Below are 16,254 nucleotides of genomic sequence, written 5' to 3'. Positions count from 1 at the left end.
CAGGAATGTCGTGAACAGCTGAGTGTTCTGTTCCTGGGAATTTCCTGTCACTTCCCTCTTAACCCCACCCTCCTCAAAAACTTCCTGCTTTAGATGAGTGAGCGATGGGCCTCATTCCACACACAAAATTTCCCCGAGCCCTTATCTGTTTTACAATTCACACACATACCCGGCAGGCTGGAGGAACTGCGTCGCAGGCTCAATTGGCCACCAGTTCCTTATTTAGTGTAAGAGTTGTCGAGTTATCAGCCATTTCCTGCGTGACATGCATTATATGAAAATACAGGCAGTGGTTCTGAACTTCAGCCATCATGCTTACACACAGATGAACTGATGACTTCACACGCTAGAACTTTCAGATGCCCAACATTACATGTTTTGTTCTAATATTTATACTGTCATATTACCAAAAGAATAATGGTGTGTATGTGTACAAACATTTAAAATTGAACCCCTTAGTTTTCAACCAGATGTGATTTCCCAATTCCTTGCCATTGTGTACAAATATATCCACACATTAGTACTGTTAAATATGAGCGTTTTAATTTAACTGGAGTGTGCTGGACTGTTTGCTGTCAGACATATACAACCTGCTCAACTGTACACATTCACAGCTTACATAAAAAATACATCTTTGTATACACAGCATTTACAATATCATACAACAGAGCTGTTGCAGGTACATCTGTGTGGATGGATGTTTCAGTGATGACATTTTACAGTGTCCACAGAATAACTGAACCACTAATCATACAGCGATGCAAGATCCCATCCCATAGTAATGTGTCGTATCTTCACATCTGATCGTCCACTTCCTCTCCCACAGCCGTGGCCGCTCTCATTGGTTTATACGTGGGCCAGTCTCTGATTTGCCTCTGCAGCTGCCCGTCTGTCCTGTCACGCCCGCTCTGTGTCGTTCACATCACTGGGCCTCTCTGAAGCCACTGGAGGAAGCGGTAGACGCACCAAGCCTCTTCTGTCGTCCTTCACCGTCATCATCAAAGCCTCCTGCCTCTTAGTCTTCCTCTCACATTTCCTGCTAATGTCCGTTCCACTGGATGTCATCATAACCCACCTGCAGACACATGAGGGAAAGATGAGTCAAACAAGAAAAATATTTTGTATAAGTCATCAAAGCCTTTCCAGGTGTGTTCCTGGCATTTCTGCATTGTCAACACAAACCTCATCATCCTCCTCTTCCTCGCTGTCATCTGGTTCACTGTCGGGCAGTTCCCTCAGGCCTGGCTTGGTCAGCGAGAACAGTTCCTTCCTGATTTCGTAATTGTCACGACCATAGGTGAGGTGAAAGGGGGTGTGGCCTCCAGAGGTCAGGAGGTTGGGGTCTGCTCCTTTTCTCAGCAGCAGTTGGACCAATGAGAGGTTTTGCTGATCCACAGCCAGATGCAGTGCACCACGACCGCTACGCTGTTCCTTCAGAACAGGAAGAGAATGTCATCAGCCATCCATTTATCTAGAGTACGACCATGAACATTATCATCTCTGTGCAAGTACCTCTACAAATGGACTGTTCAACACAGACATAACATGAGCATTATGTACCTTTGCATTAATGTCAGCTCCTATATCCACCAGGCTTTCCACAAGTGAAAGGAAACCATGAACTGAGGCCAAATGAAGGCAGTTCTGACCTGCACAAAACAACAAAAACAGAAAAAGAACGGCCATTTCAGATCACCAGTTTCTTTTGGCATGTTAATAGCTTTAAATTGTGCTCAAGATTTGGAATATTCACATATAACCAGCCACCTATGTTGTACTTAGGCCTAAAACTGGATCATTCTACTTAGCATTGAAGTAGATGTACCATGTAATAGATGGGTTTTAGTCAGGATACAGTACTAGGAAATGTTTACTTCTTCCTCCTAACCATAGTGCTTGGGGATAATGGGCAGCAAAATGACTATTTATGCCCACAATTTTTGCTTTTAAATAGTAGTTAGGAATACATGTGGACTGGACAGTGTGTGGTCTGTTAACATTGTGGTGTAGCTGGGCCATCATACACATTAAGCTACCACATGCTAGTATTATTATAATTTGTAACTGACCACTGCCACCTAAAATTGTGGACAATTTTGGCTTTGTTTTATCCAAAGCCCTATCACTGTTCTCTACTGCAACAAATACAATTTTTTTTCTATCTTACCATGATAGTTGCAGGTGGCCATCACGATGCTTAGATGGTCGGGCAGACAGTTCTGTGTGATGACGCTGAAGCAGGGCAGGTTACCGTGGCGACATGCAATGTGAAGCGGCGTGTCACCATTGCGGTCCACCAACGTGGGATCACATCCGGCTACCAGAAGGCGCTCACACACATCTGCCTGATTTGTTATTACAGCTAAGTGTAGAGGAGTCTAAGGTGGAATAAATCAAGAGAAGGCAGGTGAGTACAGCAAACAGGTGGACCTTGAAAGATTTAATAATGCTGATGAAATGCAAAATGTATGAGAAGTGCCTGAAGAGAATCTCTGGATGTAATAAACCAAAATACAAGTAACAGACTATAAACATGACACTGTGTGGACATCTATTATATATTCCTAAATGCTTATATACCTGTCTTTGGTCATTTTGTGTGTCCAGGAAATGTGTGTTCTTGGAAAGTTCAATCATTTTCTTTATGTAGTCCTTGGCTTCGTGGATGATGGCCAGGTGGAGCAACCTATGGACAGAAAGGTAGATGATTTAGTACACACACACACAACTGACTACATCTATAGGATGGTGGTGGGACAACAAATGATCACAAACTGCAAGAAAGGAGTAAATAAAGGGAAAATAGTGGAATTTAGGAGCTGCTCTGGGGTTTTATATCCCTTTCTAAAATAAATATAACATATTTCCATGCTTGATTTAAAGTGTATTTTGCATTATTGAATAGAAAAACTAATTATGCTCTTAGTTTTAAATTCATAAAGATCGTAAAATAGTTCGTCTTTGTAAAGTTCTAGAACACCTGTAGGGCGGAGTAATACATATATAGTTAAAAGTCCTTGGAATGCCTCGTCTCGTCCAATCAAATTACTTCTCGGAACTGACTAACGTTAACTGAATCGGAACAAAACACTATTAGGGGTTTCTCTCATCGGCAATCTCCGGGTTTAATAAGCGGCAGACATATACTTAACAGCAGGGTTTCTGTTAAGAGGCTCCACTAACTACCGTAGTGGTGATTTCAGGTGTTTTTTCCTCTCTTTTTTCCCCCTTCTTGTTTCTCGGGGGCGCGCGTCGGTCGGATTCCTTGGCGGCGCGCCCGGGACTTTCCCAGCCTGACCCGCGGCCATAGTAGATTCCCTCCTGATAATAGCCTTTTGTTTACGTCCAGTACCGCCGGCTTTGACCGCAGCGAAACCCGTTATTAAACCGGACGCCACCTCTGTGCATTGTTAACACTAAAACAGCATCGGTTCCCAAGTCCTAATTCATAAAAGTCGAGCTCGGGTGAAAGTTTTAGGCCTGGGCCTGTACATTGTAATGACAGGCTAGAAGAAGACATTCCCCACAGGAAAGGGATCGGATTACCTCCAAGAACCGAGCTAGGCCTAGTCGGGTAAAACTGCAAACCGAGCTCGCGTAAATATATCCACGCTATGTCGCATAACGTCATTTCTTATCTGACTTACGTGTCTCCGTCCTCTGTGATCTGTGTTGTCCATTTGTGCTGCTCTCCGGTTACATCGGGTGTTTTGGGCTCACATTCCAGCTGGAGCCGACGGATCTCGGCGGCCACAGCCTGATACTCCTCCTCTTTCAGGGAGTCTAAACCGCTGTCGAGACGATCCTCTGTCGAAACAGCTGGCTTCTCTTCCTTAGATTCCCGGTTATAATCCATTTGGTTGTATATACTGGTCCGGTGCAGGTCCATAGTGGTCCTTGTTTGTCGTGGACGAGGTTTGGATGTACTGTGTCGGAGTTGTGCAGCCGTCTGTAAATGCCCTCTGTGTGGCTGCAGCGGGGCGGAGCCTGCAACTAGGTGGGGGATTTCCAGAAAACTGTCACTTAGAATAACACTGCATAGATTGCTGGCTCCAAGAGGGGATTTCTATTGAGGCACACACGCACACATATATATATATATATATATGCACTTAGACTGTCACCAGGAAAACAACATTTTCAGGCTTCATCTACTGCAACATATATACAGGGTGGGGAAGCAAAATTTACAATGAACATTTAGTTGTTTTTTTTCTCAGCAGGCACTACGTCAATTGTTTTGAAACCAAACATATATTGATGTCATAATCGTACCTAACACTATTATCCATACCTTTTCAGAAACTTTTGCCCATATGAGTAATCAGGAAAGCAAACGTCAAAGAGTGTGTGATTTGCTGAATGCACTCGTCACACCAAAGGAGATTTCAAAAATAGTTGGAGTGTCCATAAAGACTGTTTATAATGTAAAGAAGAGAATGACTATGAGCAAAACTATTACCAGAAAGTCTGGAAGTGGAGGAAGCAACAAAAAAACGTACCAAAGCTTTTATTAAAGCTCTCAAATCCAAAATCCTAAAGGATCCAACCAAATCCATGAGAAAAATGGCAATTGAACTTGAGGTAGACAACAAGGCCGTTAGAAATGCAGTAAAATATGATTTGAAGATTTAAATTCTCATGACTTTCAATAAACTAATTGGTCATACACTGTCTTTCAATCCCTGCCTCAAAATACTGTAAATTTTGCTTCCCCACCCTGTAAGCATCTGCAAAATGCCAAAACCAATATGCATCTTTTCTCTATTCTGTCACTCTTGCAGCCAGTAGTCAACTCTAACTCTTTCAAGACCAAAGCTATTTTTGTAGTAACTTCCCAATGAGTTTTTCCTCTGCTCTTAGAAATTAACTTTTCATAAGTGATTTATTATAATATTATCCTCTTCATTTTGCATTTTTTTCATAGTAAATCAAGTATATTTTACTCTGTGTGATTTACTGAGCATGTAGATTGAAGTAAATTCAAAGGTTATATCAAAACAGGAAACTAGAGAGAAACTAGACTTTTTTTTTTCTTTTTTTTTTAAGCAAAATATGGCATTAACTGAGCATAAAAACATGTCTCCAACCACTGTCATATGTCATACTACAAGATAATGGTGTTTCCACGTTCACCATAGACTCTCTGAATGTCTCATGACCTTGAAAAGCTGAGAATCTGTATTTTACCTCAATTATTTACATGTATTGATAGAATTAGTGGTTCAGCAGTTATTAAAAACATTTTAGATCAGTAGATGGTTTTGGTTAGTGGCAACTGCATAGGTCTTTGAAGGTTAAAGCCTGTTTGGGTTTCTATTCTGATCCAGATCCTTTACTGCACTGTGAAAATACTCCTCAACTAGTAAAAGTTAAGTAAATAAACATCAGCTGAATATAATGTATGAAAAGTCAGTGTTTCTTTTACTCATTCCGCTAATGTTTATGTTGCATTTTACTGCTGTAGATGGTCCTTTTAACTTCATACACCAGGTTATTTTTAATCTACAGCAATGCACCATAATCTGTTTCCAAACTATGAGAACTACGCATATCTAAAAAGTCAAGTTTCCATGAGCTCAGATAAACAGGCCCGTTTTCAGTTTCATGACAGTGCACATTTTCCATCTGATCCAAAAGGGCTTTGGAAGGGTTTACTCAAAATACAAGTAACTTAAATATGTACTTAAGTAGGCTCCAAGACGCCACTGAAGGGTTTTGTGTTTTGACATAAATGAGGAACGGTTGCATGGAAAGTCCTTAAACTGTACATGATAGTCTAAGTTGTGATGAATCACTTGAACAAAAGGAAGTGTTGCATTATAGCCTGTCAGTGATAGCATAAACCCACAGTAGTGGTCTTCAGAATGCACAGGAGTTTTTGCTAAAAGTTCACTTAGAACCTCAATGTGATTTAATTTTGTTTATCAGACTGGAACATGATAAACACAAGAACAAACCAACAGCACTGCAGTGGAGTTTCCCTAAGACCCACAGGGCCACATGGTCAAGTTCATGTTCTTAAAGACACATTTCACTTTGTTTTGACACTGGCAGATTAAATTCTTGTTCTTAAAGTACATCTTAGGACATGTCTCTATTAATTAATACAGCATCTGTTGTGGGAGAGCTGTCAGTGTTTGCTGTAAAGTAGCTTCATGACAAATGCAAAGCAGATTTAAAGGAAAATACAACTGGAATATATTCAAAGTGTTGCAACTATCAGAGCTGTAGATGTTGATACAAAATGGTTTCATGCAGGCGTAGAGATCACAGGTTGCAAGCTATTATTAACTGCTCTAAACAGACTGGTTTGTATTTCCATGAACAGACTTTACTACTGTGCTGCTATAGATCAGTGTGTCGAGTTACACTTCTTCTAACAAAGTGCCTCTAATAACCAAGAATCACATCCTTCATTCAGCGCCTTTTGCAGATAAACTGGACGGACTCCAAATTCTCTGTAAGGCCGCGAGGCTTCACAAGGCCGTGATCTTTCCCTTTAAAAACAAACATCAAGTTGAACGTGATGTTCTGGAGGCCTGGGGGAAACTCCAGACTAGTTTTACCTCCCATTGTTCAGTCTGTGTGACCAGTTCCACTCTTTTCTCTCAGTACATTTTTAGTGTCACGTCTGGAAATGTTGAGCAACTTATTAAGATAAAAGTCAGGAGGATTCACACATATAGTATGCAAACACGGGATTCCTGCTTGTGCTGTGCAGAATAATATGCTTTTGGGTCTGATCCAACGGTAACATGTGGACACATTTCGTGTTCAACAGTCTCTGTCATGTAAGCAAAGTAACTTATATGCATGTGTTATACATATTTGAGTAGGTATTTATAAGCATTTTAACATCATGTATAACAAAATTTAGGGAGATAAAATTTTTTGGTGAAAAATGTCAAATTACTGCTCGGTAACATGTGGACTTGAAATGAACATTAATTTTTTAAGCTTTATGCAAACATTCAAAACATGTGGTTCTTGACAGAAATTGCTATCAAGTAGGACAAAACCTTTTAAATATAATGTTCCACTATGCTGAAAATAAGTTTTGGAGTAAAATATTGAAAAGTTTCTGTTTTATTGACATGAGAATGTGGTAACATGTGGACAGGCTGCCATACTAACACATGGACGACTCTTTACCATTGTATGCATCACCCAAAATGTTGACTTATTTTTTAAAACAAGCCAGATATAATCACAATGATTTATTTAATGTATTTAATACTAACACAGTGTTATTTACAACTTGTGGTGGTCCATACTGATATGGGTAGATTACAAATAAAGAGCGATTTCTCAGTAACAGTTCACAGATAGTCTTTTTAAATGTGACCAGTGTACTGTGTAAATGGTATTTTAAAAAGGATAACAGTTCCATAAAATAGAGATCTTCAGCTAAGAAGTGAGCCCACTTGATAAATAATGTATGCAAATTTACTTTTTCATGTTGATGTTCACTTTCGCTTGATCGGACCCTTCTATGAATAAAATTAGTGAAGTTACACCATGATTTTACATGAGTTTACTGTAACCCATTACTCCCATATTACTACAATGTGGCTTTAAAGTCCATGTTATGCACTAGTAAGAAAGTAGATTGAGAGAATGCCAAACCACATTTACACCCCCACAGTTTCGATTATATATCCAGACTGATGACAATCGGCTTTAACGCACAGTGAAAACAAGGCCTCTGTTGAACCATAATAAGGCAGATGAATGGAGGAAAGGAATGCATGCAGCAGGATGGAGGAAAACTAGGCTCCATACAGCTCAGAGAACACAAAACAATGAAATTAAACACAGGCACAGAGATTCATATGCAGTGCATTCAGATTTGGGAATTTAATCAACTTCACTGATCTGGTGTTTGTCATTTATTTTTCTGTTAAATATCATCTGATCGATGTTTTATGTTCGTGAGGAGTACAGTTCCAACCAGAGCAGGAAACGTCGGCTCATTTTTTTTTCTGATGAAACAGAACAGATATGATTGGAATTAGTGGAACAACTCATTCTGACCAGAAATCAGTCAGATGGAGCAGGTGCAGAGCTGCTAACTGGAAGTCAGGGGCATAATAAGTTCTATACAACCTGACACGAAATTCTGAAACAAGCAGCAATGACAAAAAAGAAAAAAAAAATACTAATGCATGAAGACAGAAGCTAGTACATGTGTTAAAGTAAGGAATGAGTCTGGATTTTTCAGAGCTACCAGTACTTTTTAGGGGCGTCTCTAGGCTGAATGTTCTGGGATTTCTAAAATGTCACCTGAGTCATCCTCACTTGTGAAGATTAACCAACTGAGGCTCAAATGGAAACTTAGGGGAAAGGAAACTGATGAATGTGACCAGCTCTGTTTGGACAAAGGGTCTTTCAGAGAGGGACTGTATGTCACTGAATAATAAAACACACTTATTTCACTTTATACTATGTATTTCAGTAGGATTTTTTCAACAAAGAAATTAATAAACTAAATGTTCAGTGGCTTAGTTTTGATTGATTGATTGATTGATTGATTGATGTATTTATTTTGAATATGAGTGTCCAAAAAAGAAAAAGAAATAAACAGACAAAATATTTAAACATAACACATAAAATATATATTTGAAAATGAGTGAGAAGTATAATTTCTAAACTCCCACCCGTTCTCCCTAAATAATCAATAACAATAATAAGCCTCCTAGTCTAAACATATCTATACTTTAATGCCAGATACTTATAGCTAAATCATTTTGTTTCTGACTTCATATTATTATATTTATTACATGATTAGTTATCAACTCTTAATATAAGATTTATGTATTTTAAGGAATTTATTCATTCATTACATGTACTCTTACTGACATCTGGAACAAAAAATCTAGACTGAGATGAACTAATGAGATTCTCAGCAGTAGTTGAGGAAGTATTTGGGTATTTTATGAAAAACTGCTATTACCACATGTAATGGAATTTTCTGATTCCATTCTTTGTTTCCATATTCATTCCTGACTACCCTTCCCCACTACATACTAACTTTCCTGAATATCCCCCACTGCATGCTAATTTTCCCATATTCTTACCCAAATGCCCCTACTGTATGTGTAAATTTTCTTGCAAGGTAACAAAAGGTGACTGATTGTCAAAGCCATGAGTTCATCATTCAATCAAAAGGCCCTTTGAGGAGACTGGAGGTGTCACTTGCAAATGTGATTCACTCTTTAAAAGGTGGACCTTGTGAGAAGCTCTTGGTCTTTTCTTCATAATCGCCGCTCATGTGCAGAACTGACCTTTCTTGACAAAGAAATAAAATATTGTCGGCCGGCAGATGTCTCTATTTCATTATTCACCACTAGCAGAGAAAAACTTCCATAACACACACTACTACTAATACTCCACTACATGTAAAAGCATTAAAATTAAAGTTAAATATAGAAATGTTATGAGCTGAATGTGTTATAATCATGAAAAGTCAAAGTCATTGTACCTGTCAGTGTTTTACTATTCTATATGACATTTTACTGGTGTAAATTGAAAAGTTTGAGTTAACTATGATCTATCTTGACCCACACAACTGAAAAGACAATAATTCACTTTAGTACAAATATTCAGAATCAACATGTAGGGTTTCAGTGGATAGGAAGAGGATGAAAAAGTGTAATGAAGTGAAATAAAAATGACAACATCCTCCTTATTTGCACTTAAATTTGTGCTTTGAGTTAAAGTAATACACCATTTAATCTCAACATATAGCTCACAGCATCCATTTTTTAGTCACTCTGTTTTATCTCTGTAGACCAGGGGTGTCAAACACGTGGCCCACAGGCCAAAACCGGCCCACCAAACAGTCCAACCCAGCCCACGGAATGAATTTGAGAAATGCAAAAAATACCACTGAAGATGTTAACAATCAAAGACGAACTCATTTTAGTCTCAGAACCACACATAATCCAATTGTGATTTCAAGTAAAACAATAGCATAATAACCTACAAATAATAATGACTCCAAATTTTCTTGTTGGTTCAATTAGAAAAAAAATAGAATAACATCATGAAAATATTTGTATTTACAAACTATCCTTTAACAATAAGATGTGAATAACATGAAAAATGTGAAGATCCTAAAATGTCTTTGCACAATTTTAACAATATTCTCCCTGTTATTAAATGTTTTGTGCATTTGTAGATCCAGTGTGATCTATAAGTTGTGTTAATAACAAGCTGAGAGGTAAAATTATAGAAACTGTCTTTATTTTAGTTCCAAATTCCAAACTCCAAAATTTAGCCTGATTATACCTATTATGTTACTAAATGTTTGTATATGTAATGTACATGTATAAATGATAAGATTAGGCATAATATTGTTAAAATTGCACTTATTTAGCTCTTTTTTGTGAAAAGGTAGTTTATAGAAGTAAATATTTCCATAATTTCATGGGGTTTTTTGTACTAAAACAAAGACAAACCTTTTTTTGTCATTATTTATAGGTTATTATGCTATTATTTTACTGGTTTGCGCTGAATGTGGCACCTGAACTCAAATGAATTTGACACTCCTGCTTTAGACATTCTAAATATTACATAAATTGTTGCCTTGTTACTCAGTGTGAAGAAGCGTTGGCACGTGTGTGTGAGTTATTTGTGTGTGTGTGTGTGTGTGTGTGTGGGGTGTTAGTGGGAATCCCTGGGCATTCTGAACACGATCCAACATGTATAAGACATAATGACTCATTATGTGAATCACTGATCAGGCACAGTCAAATACATCAAGGTAAAGGGTCAAATCAAGCGATGACTCATTGCGGCACATGCTGAACTTCTGACTGTACACAGACAATGAAAGCATGAAGGAAAAATAAAACCCCCCCGAACTCTTATAACACTATGGGGTGTCAGCGTTTCAACCTGTTTCTTTTTTACCTGCTTCCTTTAATCTTTTCCATTTCCTGTTTCCTTAACCAGACTATGAACTCAGTTTTGTTTTTCTACTCTATTTACTGGAGAATTTTACGATCACTTACGGCTCATAATTCGAAACATGCAATCTATACAAAACAAAATCATCTCGTATATTAATCATTACAGTCGGAAATAAGCACATGTCATATCTCTAAAACAGCAGTAAAGATAGTACAGATATATTTTTGATGATTCAACTTAGGTGTGATTTTATGGCTTTATAGTTGTTACTTGTAGATAGATATAAATGATATGATACATTTGTTTTTCTACCTGTTACACGCAGTCAGCACTATTGACTGCAGACTGCTTTATTCCACTCTTATTTTGCAGCAGCGTTAATGTGCTTTTTAAGGGTTTTGCTGAATCTGCTTTTTTGAATGATTCAGTCAGCAGGACAGACTTCCCCTTTGTTAAAGCTCCTGTTTTTCTTTTGTTGAGTTAGTTGATAATGTGCAGATAGTGATGATTTGCCCTCTATTCGTAACCAGTACAGATCTACCTAAACCATGAGTGCCATGATTTGATGAAAAGCTGGTGTTGTTTGATCCACTAAATACTGGGCCTTTCATTAACTGCACAGACACACACCCAGTCCACACCCAGTCTGAATGATGAACTCCTGCTGAACTTTGAGCCCAGAATGCACTTTTAAATTGGCACTTTACTGCTGTTCACTTTATAAATAAAACTTTTTTTTTAGTTATTTATAAGTAATTTTTAGGGGGGTGTTATTGTTATTGCTATTTTTTTTTTTTTAATCAGTATTTTATTATTTTTATTATTTTATCTATTTTTACTAAATGGTGCTGACAGTCGGGGACCTGAGTACAATATTTCGTTTCTGTATATTTTTATTTGCTGAAATGACAAATAAACTTGAATCTGAATCTGTCCACACACACACACACACACACACACACACACACACACACACACACACACACACACACACACACACACACCATAAAGAACAATTAAAAACAGAGGTGCATATGAGGATCTCAGATGGGTCATAAACACACTGTGGAAGGATTAGTCAGCATTACTCAGCAGTAGCAGCTCTCTGTGTGGACATAAACTCTGTCAGAAGGGGGCGCCAGAGGGCTAATGTCAATCCAAGATACGGCTCATATGGAATTAAAGATTAATGTGGAATTCAAGTAGTAAAGTATAAATTTAAAAAAAAATGTATGATCCAATGTACTTAATGCCGCCTAAACCTTTAAATCTACTAATTTTATCTCACAGGAATGTAAAGTGAAATTTGTTTAAAATGTGTCCATAGATAAATATTAGACAAAAGTTATGTTTTCTTAGATTTTACTCTGTAATTTTAGTACATATAAATAATTTCTCCACTCTATTAAATGAACATCTCTTATTGTTCACAAGATTTTCATAAAGAGTAAAAAAAAAATCATATTAAATGAAGGCAATGTAACATCAAACTATACCGACTTTTTGCAAAAACAACAAAATCAAGAGGAAATTTGAAGGGACTGATAAAATACACTAATTCTATTACTTTTTTGTTACTACTCACTATTATAATGTACTTTTTTTTCTAATGGAATGGTTGAAATTTTAATCAATTAATGCTTTGATTAATTCGACTTTATATTTATATAACTTACTGTAGTATTTATTTATCTATCAACTCATTATTGCATACATTAATCTTGCAATTGTGATACTGTATTTTAAATTAGATTGTTTGTAGAATCCTGTGAATTAAACCACTAGATGGCGACACGAGACTTTTACTGCAGTGGGACATGAGAGCAGATACTCTATTAACAAGTACTCAATTAATAAATATTCATGTAACAGTGTACATTCTGAGGCAGAGCTGCAATTATTTCACTCATAGAATAAAGTGACGTTCAGGGAAAACAATGCAATTAATGTTAGGATTTAATAAAGATATGTTAAAAATGCATAATTGTTTAAAGAATATTCATGTGTAAGAACGTTCTGCTAATGTATGTGTCACAAGGACTGAATATTTGTTTGTCATAGTCCTCTGGTAGTTGTGGATTATTTAGTTCCTTCACAAATAAAGTTAATAAATTATATATGTGCAGTTTTTGTTTTTAAGAAAACATTAGATAACCCTACGATAGACATAGAATAGAACTTAATCTGTTCTGTTTCTATAACAATCCCTGCAACAACTATTGAGCATTGTGTGTGAGAGACATATATACGAGTCCAACAACTACTGAGTGTAAGAATCAGTCAAATATTCCAAAATGATTGCCTGTATTTTTCTTTTTTTTAAATGTTTTTGTATTTTATTGCCTTTTGCTCAGTGTGTTTATACACCCATGTCATTGTGTGTGCTCCTTAGCTCTCATATTAAAGATGTAAAGTCCATGTAAACACACAAATGTCTCGCCTGCAGTAAAACACAGTCTTATGAGTGAGAGGCACGGATCAATAGAGTCATTTTCAGCAGTCTGGAGGATTATCCACCTGACTGCCCTCTGATGTGATGCAAACTAAAGACATACGCACAAGTCATAAAGTCCCCCGGCCCAAAGCCTCTTTAGACCGACTGTGAATCCATATTTTTACAGGAGATTGACTGAGCACATTTTACCCTGTTTTACTGACAAAGAGCCCTCCTCAACTTCACATATTTGAAACATTTCACTGCAAAAAAAGAGTGTCTCAAAGCAAGATAAAAACACTAAATATGAGGAAAAAGGTATTCAAAACAAGTGAAATATCTGTCCATGCAGCAAGATAATTTCACTTGACAAGATTGCTTTAATTAAGATTGTTAAATTTAGAAATAAGCATGTCTAAAGATTTATGAATCCATCCCTCTACCTCTTTTTTTAAAATAACTATCTTAAATTTATTAAAACTGTACCTTGATTTTAGATTACTCAGTTTTTAATATACTGCCAATATGTATATTTAAAACATCTGAACTATTTATTATGCTTCTTGTGCAGATCTGCCTGTCTGTCTGTACTGTGTTGTGCCGATTGTTATGTAGTATCTGTGGTCCTGCTGCAAACAAACTGCCCGTTTGAGACAAAGAATAAAACTGAACTGAACTGAACACTTAAAATGAGAAACTAAGTCTTAAAACAAGATGAATTATCTAACACTTCTTATTCTAAGTTTTGTTTTTTTTTGTTTTTTAATCTTGGTAAGAATCAAATAATTTGCAGTGTGCAGAGCTGATGTCAGCCTATTTTTCTGTGTGTAAATTGCCAATTACAATTTACAAAATATGCTTCTTTTTGCTTTTTAACCCTTAAAGACCTAGAACTGTCTTTGTGGCAACTTCTGAATCAATTTTTCCTCCATGTGCAATCATTCCTAAATGATTCATCACTCTTTATTATTATATTATCAACTGCATTTAGCTTTTTCAGTAAAACTCAGGTATTTTCCTATATTTAATTAACTAATCATGCTCATAAAAACTCAGAGGACAAACAAAGGTTATTATATCAAAACTAAGAAAACTGTAGCAAAAGTGACTTTTTCAAAAAAACATATTATCAACTGAACATAAAACAAGTGTCTACATCCACTGTCATTTTTCACTACATGGGTTTTTCTGGTGAATCAGTGTCACTGAACATGATAGTGTTTCCACATCCACCATGGAGTCTCTGAACATCCAAATGGGTAGATCTGATGACAATAAAAAGCTCAGTAACTGCATTTTACCTGAATTACTTGCATCTATTAATAGGATTAATGGTTCAGAAGTTATCCCACATTTTAGATCAGTAGATGCTTTTGGTTACTAATGGCTTTTAAGGATTAAAGTAAAAATAACACCATCATGGAGGCATCTGAAGAACCCAGTGTAAGGGTAGCTGCTCATCTTATCAACAGGTGATTTTCACTCAAGAAGGAAGCTGTTCATATATATATATATATATATATATACACACACACATAAATATATATATATACACATAAGAAAATTGGCTGATTTGCATTTTTAAGCAATAACACGTTATTAAAATGTTATGTTATTATAATGTTGTTATAAAATAATGTTTTATTTGACAAGGACAGAGAGAAAGTACTGTTCAGCAGTATTTGTTTTACTCATTAATACTTTACATTTTAATAAAATGTGGAATTCGTTAAATATGGAGAAACAAAAGCTCAGTGACCTCATACCTCGGTGTGTTGCAGTGAGTGGGGTCAATAAGGCCTGAGCCGGGTCAAGGGTTCGTCTCCGTGGGCCCTGAGCTGCTGACAATTCCAGTGAATCATAACCTATAGGCCCAGTGAGCCTGGTGCTTAATTAGTTTTTAGTGCGGAACTCTCCTCCACTCATTTCACGTCCATACTCATTTCGATTCCCCAGGCGGCCCTCATCAAGCCAGCATCCCGACCCTACAGCTCGTTCTCACGCTCATTCACCTTGATTGATTTCCAGGGAGCCACGCCACGCCGGCTGGCTGCGACCCCACTGGCCGAGCTATAGAGCGCCTGGCTCGCATGGAGGGGCCGGCCCAGCCCGGGGGAGAGGACGGATGGATGGATGAATCTGCCTCCGATCTCTTATCAGCCAGAGCAGCTTCTGGTGGGGGGTGGACGGGTGTGAATGGATCCCACTTAGACACACACACACACACACACACACACACACACACACACACACACACACACACACACACACACACACACACAAAAACGTGGATGATTCACGCACATTAAACAGAGGGAAACTGGAGTCCCTGGTGTTCCCACCAACAAGGACACTAATAATGAGACACTTCAACAGAGACTGTCATTATAAATATTAGATATGATCTGTATCTATAGCTCCCATGGGTGCTGTTAGCACCAATAGCACCATGAGCTACACAGATGATTCTTAGACAAATATGGTTAACGATTTTAGTCTATATGTAAAGGAAAAGTTTGACTGACACGCCATCATGAGAATCAGAAAAAGAAAAAAATCAACTATTACACTGGGAATACATAGACACATACATACAAAGAAAACAACATACAGTGGGACAATGGAAAAAATGGTATTGTCTATTTACACATGATTTTGATCCAGATTAGGGAGATTAGGGAAAAAAACAAAAATAAAGGTAAACGCAGATTAAAAGTCAAGTCAGATCCTGTTTTCGTGGAACACATGTTCTGCATTAAACAAGTCCAAAAGACAACTACAGGGAATAAAGAATAAGAAAACTTTATAATGTCGAACATGTTTAATTAACAACAAAATCAGATTAACTACAGATAAGAAAGTTATACATCCCCAGTTGTTCTCGATGGCTCCAAAACGACAGT

General features: G+C 37.2%; 1 protein-coding gene across 1 annotated transcript; it reads right to left on the bottom strand.

The window, feature by feature from the left end:
- Positions 1–521: 521 nt before the first annotated feature.
- On the bottom strand, positions 522–3,917 carry nfkbiab (nuclear factor of kappa light polypeptide gene enhancer in B-cells inhibitor, alpha b). Its single transcript, XM_030126645.1, has 6 exons — positions 3,648–3,917; positions 2,581–2,686; positions 2,168–2,378; positions 1,561–1,649; positions 1,183–1,431; positions 522–1,075 (listed from the first exon to the last, which is right to left on the bottom strand). Exons 1-6 carry the CDS (start codon positions 3,887–3,889, stop codon positions 1,040–1,042), a joined length of 933 nt encoding a protein of 310 aa, XP_029982505.1. The 5' UTR covers positions 3,890–3,917; the 3' UTR covers positions 522–1,039.
- Positions 3,918–16,254: the final 12,337 nt, after the last annotated feature.

This window comes from Sphaeramia orbicularis, chromosome 22 (assembly GCF_902148855.1).
Source record: "Sphaeramia orbicularis chromosome 22, fSphaOr1.1, whole genome shotgun sequence".
In the NCBI taxonomy this organism is placed as follows: Eukaryota; Metazoa; Chordata; class Actinopteri; order Kurtiformes; family Apogonidae; genus Sphaeramia; species Sphaeramia orbicularis.
The sequence above is the reverse complement of the archived record's forward strand: the minus strand, read 5'-3'. Positions and strand labels throughout refer to the sequence as shown.